At 44.9% G+C, this 11,457-nt stretch overlaps 1 protein-coding gene across 2 annotated transcripts in view; it reads right to left on the bottom strand.

Moving 5' to 3' along the window:
- Positions 1 to 10,988, bottom strand: part of SOGA1 (suppressor of glucose, autophagy associated 1) — a 113,843-nt gene extending 102,855 nt beyond the window's left edge. The window contains exon 1 of one of the 2 annotated variants that reach the window (XM_042463058.1): positions 9,974 to 10,988. In XM_042463058.1, the coding sequence (XP_042318992.1) occupies positions 9,974 to 10,681 (708 nt within the window). In that variant the 5' untranslated portion in view covers positions 10,682 to 10,988. The remainder of the gene's footprint in view (positions 1 to 9,973) is intronic. The other variant, XM_042463057.1, reaches the window with a different exon arrangement.
- Between the last annotated feature and the right edge of the window lie 469 nt (positions 10,989 to 11,457).

Raw genomic sequence — 11,457 nt, forward strand, 5'->3', positions numbered from 1 at the left:
TTCCAGAGGAACTATGGGATGGGCATTGCAGGACATCCCTGCTTGATCGCCCTCCAAACAGCCCAAGGAGCAATGAGGGAGGCAAAGCGATTTTTGGGAAAGAAGGCTCATTCCAGAGGAACTATGGGATGGGCATTGCAGGACATCCCTGCTTGATCGCCCTCCAAACAGTCCAGGGAGCAATGAGGGAGGCAAAGTGATTTTTGGGAAAGAAGGCTCATTCCAGAGGAACTATGGGATGGGCTTTGCAGTACATGCCTGCTTGATCGCCCTCCAAACAGCCCAAGGAGCATTGGAGGAGGCAAAGCGATTTTGGGGAATAGAGAGCCTGGATGCCCAGGGATCTGAGGGGGGGATTGAGCCTTATCTTCTCTCTTCCCCAAAGATTCTCTCCCCATTAATGAAGCCCGCTGCCTTCTCCTCCTTGATCCGATTTGCCAAGCCTCCTTCTAGTCTGGGGAGACACAACAGAAGAGCCTTGGATGCAGTCAATTTTCATTGGCTGCCCCCCCCCCCAAAAAAACCCCAAGACTTGTGACGTCTGAAGCCTACGCACTTGATTGACAGCTTGTGGACACAAATGGGAACGGGGAGCAAGTTAATCCACTTTAAAATAAAGTGATTTAAAATAAATGGGAATGAAAACAAGGTTTAAATGAATCAAGGTAATTTGCCCCTTTTGGTAATGGAGACGATGGGAAAAATTCGAATTATTCCCGGAACATAATCAGATTCGCTCCAATATAATCCGTTTTATCTGCCAAGTGGGAACGCCCCCAGAGTGTAGTGGAGTCTCCTTCTTTGGAGGTCTTTAAACAGAGGCTGGATGGCCATCTGTCAGGGATGCTTTGATTTAGATTTCCTGTATGGCAGAATGGGGTTGGACTGGCTGGCCCTTGAGGTCTCTTCCAGCTCTATGATTCTATGAAACATGCTGGTCTATACATAACTAGGAGCAAACAAGAAGTCAATAAGAAGAGTCCAGTCTACTGGTAAGCGCAGCCTTCACAGGAAAATTCCCCAAATTTCCAGTCTTCATTGTCATCGTACTTGAATATTTTTCCATCTGTGAACCTTGTTTAACCAAAAACTGTGTATTGAGCTTGATAAAATGCAGGCTCTTCCAACAACCAATAAAACAAGAGTAGCTGACTCCTAGGATATCCTTAGAGATGGAGTACCCAAAGGAGATGTGCCAGATGGGAGGACAGTACTTTTCCTATCTCTGTCTTCCCTCAGCTGATAATAGATTCCAGATGAAAGAAAATATTTCTTAAAGGAGCAGATGTATTCTTTCTCACATCTATAAAATATTTCAAAATCTGGTATTTAATATGGTGTCCTCAGACAACAGCATGACACTGGCTGATTCATACTCATCCTCTTCCTAGGGTCTTCAGAAAAATTTATTTGTTAGGTTCAAACTGCTTAGGCACTGCATCAGATTTCTTGTACACAGGGGCATAACAAAATATACAACTCACTATAAAAAAGAAAAAGAAGAGCCAGCCTGGTGTAGTGGTTTGAGCATTGGACTACAACTCTGGAGAGTGGAAGCCAAGTGGGTGACCTTGGGCAAGTCACACACTCTCAGCCCCAGAAAAACCAGTGACAATTTAGAGCTGCCATAAGTCAGAAATGACATGAAGGTACACAACACCACAAGATTTAAAAAAAGAAAGAAAGCCAAGTATATATTAACATTTAAGAATTTACCTGCACAATTTTCATCCGGTCTGTAAGATATCAAACACTGCCTTGAGAACTCAAGAGCTCTGCCTTCAATTTAACACACATCTAATAATCTGCCATGTTTTCTTGAAGTCTAGTCTAATAAACAACTAATTCACCAATGGTCCTAAGGAGATATAGCACACTATGTTTTCAGTATGTGTAAGAAAGGAAGATTGAGGAAAATTACCCAAATGACGTAGAAAATCTATTTCCCCAAACAAGGACAACAAGTCACTTAACCCAAGTAAGGTAACTGGACTGAGATTAATATTTGCTATGCTTTGTTCTTCCAATATTCATTCTGTATAGTATTTGTATATAAAGCTATAACAAATGAGAGGCTTAGATTTGCCTTCTATAAAAAAGGAAACACAATCAAAGTAAGATCAGCTTCCACTGCCAAGACTGACAGTTCAAGCCTACTTATTTTAGAAATCCATGCCTTCCTGACCTATGCTCAAAGTAAATCCAATAGCCTGTTCATCCCGATCTCCTGAGATAACATAGTAAGCAAAAGCATTATTATCACAGTTTTATTGCCATATTTAAAGCCTAAGATGAAGGAGGCATTGTACTACTCCACTTTTCTAGTCTAACACACTGTATTTGTTAGGCTTATTTTAATCATGTAATTAATTGTGCACAGAAGCTGTACATTTGCAAACAGTTCTGCTTTGATGTAGCAGATCAACTCTTACAAAATTTATCTTCCTCATCCTAGATGGCAAGGATATCATAAAGGGTAACACAAAACTGAATTCCATGCAACAGGTTCCCAGGCTTCAAATAGCCTCTTATCTCCAATCACCAAATCAAAATGCTAGCAAAAGAACTGTAGGGATGGGGAATCCCTACAGGTCACATCTGGCTAAGCCAGAGGGGACAGGGATTTCTCGATTCCCCATCCCCATAGGGCTGCACTGTTATTAGAAGGCTGGTACTACTGAACACCTTGGAATTAATTTCCCAGTAAACATGCACAAGATTGCACTGATAAGCACTTTTATCTCTGGCTGGATCATGCCTCTGTTTTTTTTTTAATATAATTGCCCCTTGTATATTTCTGATTAGTGTAAAATGTTGATACATTGCTAGGGCAATTTTGAATTGCTGCAGCCGTTTTCTATCAGAATACTGGGAAGGGCCGGTCTAAATAAAGTCCTGATACCCTGCCAATTTTCCTTTAGTTAGAGATGAGAAGCAAGGGGGAAGGGGAGGAATAATCAACTGTTTTATTTGGCGTTGCATGAACTAACTCTGCATAAGCAATTCCCATCTTTAGCCGAAAAGTTCACCCAGCTTGCAAATCAGAATCTGATGTGACTGTGAGGGTTCACACCCCAAACCTATAATTTAAGTAAGAACAACATTATGGTATTCAAAATCCTAAACTCCAGGATAATCCTTGAGGGACAGAGTGCCAGCCTCAAGGCAAAGTGTGCCACCTCTGCAGGAGGCAGCTCAAAACCTGGATTTCTCCCTCTCGATTTCTGTTAATGCCTCTGGAAACATGTCACCTTACGTAGCTGCTGCATTCTGTGGATAAGCTGAACATTATCTCCTTCTTGCACCAGAAATGCTTGCAATAATTAGGATACAGAGGATATTAAATAGCAAAGAAAGTGAAGCTGGGCATTTCAGTTTTAAACCATGCAGATGAAACTTGTTTCCCCCACAAAATGAGCAGGTTTGATCTTAATGAAGCCAACATTTGTCTAACAGCATAGAATGCCTACAGGCAGAGTAGGAACCAACATATTTCTATATGGCATTTAAAATTAGTATAAGCAGTACAAATACAGTAGACAGAGTGAAGATTATGTACCAGAGCCAAACCAAGACCAACAGAGCAATTCTAAGAGGCAAGTGGGGTTACCAGATACCTTAAAAACCTTTCTTCCAAGATTTTTTTTTTAATCCAGTACTAGTCACACTGTAGGACACTTGCTACCTACCAAAGCAAATTCTAATATACTGCTAAATATAAAATGTCCCACATCCAGATGAATATTTTGTGTCTGCAGAATAAATTTTGTTACACCAAAATAACCTGACTTAGGTCATAGAATCATAGAATTGGAAGAGACCACTAGGGCCATCCAGTCCAACCCCCTGCCAGGTCCAAAACACACTGCAGAAATAATCCCGTTTGAGACCGCTTTAACTGCCCTGGCTCAGTGCTAGGGAACCCTGGGAATTGTAGTTTATTGTGGTACCAGAGCTCTCTGACAGAGAAGGCTAAATGTCTCCCAAAATTACAGTTCCCAGAATTTCCTAGCGTTGAGCCAGGGCAGTTAAAGTGGTCTCAAACTGGATTATTTCTGCAGTGTGTTGAAGAGTAAAAGAAATAACATACAGTTCACTTTTCTCAAATAGTTGTGGTATCACCCTACCCTAATGAATTCCAGTGTCTCCACCCCCTAGAAAGAAATGTAAGTATTTCCACAACCAGAGCCTGTCAATGCACCACCTCTCTATCATGAGTTGCCTGGGGAATTTTTTGTTCTCAGTTATTTCAAATATATTACACTGGCTTGGAGAAAAATACCCAAAATTATTAGAGTTAAATAATTTCAGGAGACATTTTTGCCCTCAGATAATTGCTCGCTTATTGGGGGGGGGGCTGTATATGACAAGAGGCTGAAATTTGGGAACATTTTTTACAGCTTTGCAGGTGACAATTAAAAGGGCTACTTTATAATTTTCTGTGTATAGAACGCCCAAATATTGTTCTGCTGCAAATGTGGCAGAGGATGACTCTCAAACCTCAGATGTAACACACATATGTACCCCCAAAGACAAAAGTTCCACTTATGGTGGAGGTAAAGCGTGGGGAACAACTGCATTGACACAGAAATGAGACCAATATGGATAAAGGGTCTCTCTGAATAAGTTATACACATCCATCTTGTCCCTAATTACCCTTTTCCAACTTGTTTCATACAGGATGTCAGATCAGACAAGAGACGGACAGACTTTGGGTTTCTGGGATTTCCTTTGAGCTTTTTTTCTAGATCGCCAACTACAAAATAGTAACTAAAGGAGCAAATAGTATAAACTTAGTAGAATGAAGGCGTAGCTTGCCTCTTAGCACATGGCTCAGACCAAGGACTACTCGCTCTTGGAAGGAAGCCCCACAGCCAACTCTCCATCTTGAGAGTACATGGAGTAGTACATACCTACTTTCCTGAGGAGATGTTTAGTGTGTCACAATTGAACCCCTATTTGTTTCACATAAAAATCCACTCCTCCCTCCCTGCTTTCTTCGTTTCAGAAGCCTAATTAAGAGAGGTGAGAAATCTTTTAGTGGATAGCTACTGTTTAAAGATGGTGAGGGGAACTGAAAATATTCAGAAAATGGTAGAAAAACATGTTTTAAGACTTATTCTGTGCAAAATTCACACATGCTTGTTTTGCACAGAAAACATTTTCTACAAAAAAAGTAGCATCTTTTCTGCAGAAAATAATATTTCAATACAGAAATATTAATTCTTGTACAGAAAATGCTGCTTCCTGCACCGAAAATAGCATTTTCTGTGCATGAATCAATATTTTTACACTGAAATGTTATTTTCCACACACAAAATGCTGTCTTCTATGCAGAAAATGTCTCTGAACAAAACAACTGTGTGAATTTGCACAGAATACGTCTTAAACTGCAAATAGCCTTTAAAAACTGCATGGTTTTTGAAGGCTTTTTCACAGCGGGAAGAAAATTGCTGAAATTACTAGTTGCAACTTTTGAGAAGAAACTTGGGCCTGTTACAGACTGCCAAAATAAAGCTGTTTCGGGTCTCTTTGGAGGTATGCTGTTTAAATGATGCGTGGGTCCTACGAGTCTGGAGGTCGCGCCAAAGCCACACTCCATTCCTAAGGACTGGAGTGCAGCTTTGGTGCAGCTTCCGGATTCTTAGGATGCATGCATCATTTAAACAGCATACCTCCAAAGAGACCCAAAGCAGCTTTATTTTGGCAGTCTGTAACAGGCCTTAGTGAACAATTACATCCCTACTGTTGTTGAAGAACTGGGAGTCAAAAAGCACTTCCAGTTATACTGCAAACCAACCAGAGATGAACCAGTAGACCCTCATCTACTTTCTAATGCACTGATTAGATTATAACTGCCCCCTCCCTTGCAATGTATATGTAGATTTATATTTAAGGATTCCTGCTCTCTATCCTGCAAGAAATGTCTCAGCAGTACTATGCCTCTCTGCTTCAGCCAGGAACCTAATCCATCATCTGAGTTAGCAGCCATTGAATAAACACCTACTGCTGTTGCCATGCCAACACTGTCCTGTAAAATAAAAGCATCATCACAGCTCAGTAATACTAGCAAAAGGAGCAGAGCAGCAGCTGAGTCTGGAAGCATCCCAATCACTCCTATTCCAGAAACCAGAGCACTACCTGTCAAACAATAATTGCCCCTCCTTTTTCACAGGGGATCCATTCCAGACTACTCGTGAAAACGGAGTTTCGCTTATATTCAAGCCCCACTGGCTTGAATATGGGCGCAGGTGCGCAGGTGCGCACCCCAGTCATTCCCCCTCCGTTCATCCCTCACACATAAGTGAGGGACGTGAGTCTGAAGACTGCGAGGAGGACTGAATTCTTACCTTATCTGAGCAGTACTCTAATGGCTCTTTCAACCCACTCTTTGAAGGCAGACATCCCCAAAGCTACAATTAATGCAGCCTGACACCGCTTTAACTGTCATGGCTCCATCATGTGGAATCTTGGGACTTGTAGTTTGTTGTGACACCAGAGCTCTCTGACAGAGAAGGCTAAATATCGCACAAAACTACAAAACCCAGAATTCCATAGCATTGAGCCATGGCACTTAAAGCAACATCAAACTGCATTGATTCTGCAGTCAATATGCAGCCTATTCAAGGAAAAGCACACTGGAAAGATCCCCTCATTAAAGTGGGTATGCTTCCATGTACTTTCAAGACGACATGTTGGCTGTAGAACTGCCTTCCAAGGGTGAGTAGGCTGCGTCCCCTCTTTCCACTGATGAGCAAGGACCTCGGGGGCAAATAACTGGTAGCTTAGGAAGCAGCTTTAATGGATACACAGTGTACTTTCGTTATTGGTATGCTCTCAAACTGCTTTTATTCCTTTGTCTTTCACGATTATGTGTATTTGTGTTTTAATACCATGATGTTCTGTGTTGTTATCTGTACCTTTTTTAAAGTTAATTTTGTTGTGAGTCATCTTATGTCTGTTTTGGGAGAAATGCAGGATATAAATCAAATAAGAAAGTACATTTTGGGTGTGCTTTAATCACCTGTCAATTTATGGTGATGCCATGAATTTCGTAGTGTTTTCTTAGGCAGGTAACTACTCTAGTTGTGTATATTGGATGGCTGCTGTTGATATCTAGCTGGTCCTGCTCTGTTGCCTATGGACACCCTGGAACATCAGAGATTGGTACAGTTCCAGGGAAAATACATGTACCAAGCATGCAAACACCTAAAAATTTATTCTGGTAGCTAGGAATTTGGAATATATGCAGTAATGAAAGGAACTGGTTCCAATTTCATGGAAGAAGATACTGCTCCTGGCTGTGATGTATCTGTTTGATGGCACTGAGGAGTCTCAGTGTATTCCATGGGACTTTACAGTGTTATAGGATATCTTATGTGGGAATGTAAAGCATCAATACCCTGGCAGCTTTCTGTATCAAAGAAAGAGTGTCTTGTGTCACTGTGAGATATCTGGTTGTATATCCTTGGTCTCTGTGATGCAAGGAGTACTGTATATTCTAGTGATGTGAGACCTCACTTACATATGATCTTTCCCATGTGTTTCTAGAACAGAGAAATCATCTATATGGGTATAGAACATCTGTTCCTAAGAAGTAATGCTGGACTGGAAAAAGAAGTCTTGTTTAAAGACAATGCACACATAAAGAGGGACATGGGTGTGAATTACACGAAGCTATATGATAAAAGACTTTTTTCATAGAATCATAGATTTGGAAGAGACCACAAGGGCCTTCAAGTCTAACTCCCTGCCATGTAGGAACACAAAATCAAAGCACCCTCGACAGATAGGGCCAACCCAGCCAAAGAAGGAGACTCCACCACACTCCGAGGGAGTGTGTTCTACTGTTGAACAGCTCTTACCATCAGGAAGTTCTTCCTAATGTTGAAGTGGAATCTCTTTTGAGACTTTGTGCAAGCTGTACCATCACTCAGGACTGGGCTTGTTACCAGTTGTGACCTGTGTTTTTCTTCTAAATGGGTTTTAGAATTTGTTTTAAACTAGACTTTTAATGTAAATCATCTTTAGTAGATCATCTTACATTTTGGATTGTGATAGTGTTTTATTTCGCATTATTGCAAGTCACTTGGGAGTCCTTTCTTGAGCAGGATATAAAATAATAATAAATAAATACATTTCCAGTACTAATACGTGCCTCTAAAGATGCTGTTATTGTGTGCCTTCAAGTCGTTTCTGGCGTATGGTGACCCTAAGGCTTTCTTAGCAAGCTTTGTTCAGATGAGATTTGCATTGCCTTCCCCTGAGGCTGAAAGCATGTGACTTGCCCAAGGTCAATGGGCAATGTTATAGGATATCTTATGTAGGAAGTGGGTTTCATGGCCAAGAAGGGAATCAAAAGTCACAATCCAACACTCAAACCACTACACCACATTGGCCCTTCTTCTCTAAAGATGAGAAATACACAAACATCCTGAGGAAAAATATACAAACATTACTGGTTATTACAAGGGAATACCCCCCCCCCCCCCCCGCCGCCCAAAAAAAGACTAAGAAATTCTAGGTGACAACAGGACCTTCCCAAAGAATGCAACTTATTTGGCTGATGTAATTTCATGGGCATTTGTTGCAAGGGAAGGCAGTGCCACTCCTACAGTGGGCTGTAGCTGAATAAACACGGGCATGAATTGACATAGTAACCTATTCATCTTAGCGTGGCAGAGAGAAGGATTTGGTTGACCCTTTGCTTCAGGCAGCAAACTATCTTGGGCCAGCTATCTTGGAGGATGATCACCTTGTGCAGATAGGTGGAATAACAAGCTCCAAGGGGACTGGGAAAGGGAAAGGGCATGACAATGCTAGGGAAAGTGGAGGGAATTAGAAAGAGAGGCAGATCACATGCTAGATGGATGGACTCAATTATGGAGTACATGGGCACGAAGTTACAGGGTCTAAGGAGAGCAGTGGGGGACAGAGGGTCCTGGGCTGCATCCACCCTGCAGAAATAATCCTGGTTGTCCCCACTTTAACAGCCATGGCTCAATGCAATGGGATTTGGGGGTCTGTAGTTTGTTGTGGCAACCAGAGTGGACCTTCTCAATGTCATGAAACAGGCGTCTTTCAGCAACATAAAACACTGACCTCACGTCTGTACGAAAGGTTAGGAAGGATGATCCTGTGGATGAGACACCTCCAGGACTGCATCTGCACTGCAGAAATAATCTGGTTTGGCATCATTTTAACTTCCATGGCTTCCAAATGTTATGTGATTTTGGGAACTGTAGTTCTATGAGACATTTAGCTCTCTCTGTCAGAGAGCTCTGGTGCCACAACAAACTGCAGATCCCACAATTCCATAGCATTGAGCCATGGCTGTTAAAGTGGTATCAAACTGGATTATTTCTAGCAAGCTGTCTACTTCTCCTTCTACTTTCCTTCACCAGAGCTTCTGGTGCACCAACAAACTACCATTTCTAGAATCCCACAGCATGCAGCCATGGGCTGGCTCCATGCTGTGGCATTCTGGGAACGGCAGTTGGTTGTGACCCTAGAGCCCTGTTAAGAAGCATGAATTTAGACTGATTACATCGACAGGTCTCAAAACTGGGTCATATTCCTACAGATTGAGGCTGCCAATGGTCCCTCAGATTGTCACCCCCACAATCCCACAGCAATGGAGCCATGGCTGTTAAAGGGCTGTCAAACCAGATTATGCTTGTCACTCCATATTTGCGACTTTGATTATTGATGGATTTGATTAATGTCCTCTCTAGGAATACACAGGTCCTCCAGCGCAACTCTATGGTCAACTTTAACTAAAAGTTGCACTGAAAGACCTGGGATTCCTAGAGAGGACACTCCACTGGGCCTTTGTAGCTCCTCCAGCGCAACTCTATGGCCAATGTCTCTCAGATGTAGACCACAGAGTTGCCCTGGAGGACCCAGAGATTCCTAGAGAGGCGTCCTCTCAGGCGGGAGGCGGGTCGCGTGGCGTGTCCTGCTCCTTCCTCACCTTGAGATAGTCGTTCTCTGCGCGCAGCTCCTCGAGTTCCCTGGCGACGCCGGCGTCGAGCATCTCCTCGGTGAGGTCCGAGAAGGCCATGGAGGCGCTGAGCGGGAGGCGGCTGCTGCTGGCCAGCGAGGAGGAGGAGGCCAAGGCGGCGGCGGTGGCGGCCGTCGAGGGGTCCTCCTCGTCCTCGTCCTGCTCCTCGTAGTCGCCCTCCTCGCAGTCCCCCGCCTGAGGCCTCCCTGCCATCTCCGCCAGCCGGGCCTCCTCGGAGGCGCTGCAGTCGGAGACCTCGGAGCTACTGTCAGTCAGGCTCAGGGCTTGAGGCGGCGCTGAGGGGCGCCTCGAGGAGGAGGAGGAGGAGGGCTCCCCCGCCACCCCCGGCCTACTCCTCCCTTTGCCCTTGCTCCCCTTCGCCACCCCGGAGGCCGCCTTGCCCTTCTTCTCGGCGCCCAGCCCCGCCACCCGCCTCGCCGCCCCCGAGGAGCCCATTTTGCCCGAAGAAGAGGAGGAGAAGGAGCCGCCCAGGGAGCCCACGCCTCGACGGCTCTTGGCCAGCGACCACCCGCTGGGGACATCTTTGGGCCTGGCTGGGGACGGAGCCCGGTGGAGCTTCTTCTTCTTCGCCGCCTCAGGCCTCGGAGGAGGAGGCGGAGGGACTGGGAGGGAGGCCGGGGGCCGGCTGGGCTCCCCTTCGGCCAGCGCCGCCGCCATCCCCTCAGAAGGAGAGCAGAAGGCGCCTCAGAGGGAGATGCCTCCGCCGCCGCCGCCCTTCCTCATGTCCAGCGGAACAGACCCAGAAGAGGCTCATAGAAGGGAAGGGAAGGGCAGCCACTCCCTCCAAACGGCCTCGGCTGCTGCTCGGGCTATGAATCCCCTTCTTCCCTCCTCCTCCTCCCTCCTGGTTCCTCAGCCGTCTGGGGGAGCTCCTCGGCCGGCCTCTCTCCTCCAGAGCCTCCGCCCGCCGGATGACGCGGGCCTCCTGGCTCCTGGAGGAACAAAAGGCGGAGGACGGAGGGGAGGCGAGGCCGGATCCTCGAGGCAACAGCGACCCCCTTCTCCGAGCGGAGGAAGGAGAGGCCTCTCTCTCTCTCTCGCCTCCTTCTCCCCTCAGTCTTTCTAACAGTCGCTGGGGTCAGGGGCACAGGAGGACACAAAAACCCACAGATGACATAAAACACTGGTTTTACTTCTTTATTTACTTATTTAGCGTACCAACAACCCACCCTCCCCTCAAAAGACAAGTAAACGATTCATAGATTAAAACCTATCTTAAAGTAACAGATGAATCACACAACAGCTATAGCAGAATTCAAGGAATAGCAGATTCAGCTGTATTTTGGGTGGCTGGGTATCTATTCAGGAAAGGCCTGCCAGAAGAGATCCGCCTCAACGGCCTTTTTTAAGCTGTTTAAGGTGGTTATATGACGGGTCCATAATCAGGGAGCGGCTGCCAAAAAGGTCCTCTGGGAGGACGCAGACAATCTAGT

This window comes from Sceloporus undulatus, chromosome 4, assembly GCF_019175285.1.
Source record: "Sceloporus undulatus isolate JIND9_A2432 ecotype Alabama chromosome 4, SceUnd_v1.1, whole genome shotgun sequence".
Classification (NCBI taxonomy): Eukaryota; Metazoa; Chordata; class Lepidosauria; order Squamata; family Phrynosomatidae; genus Sceloporus; species Sceloporus undulatus.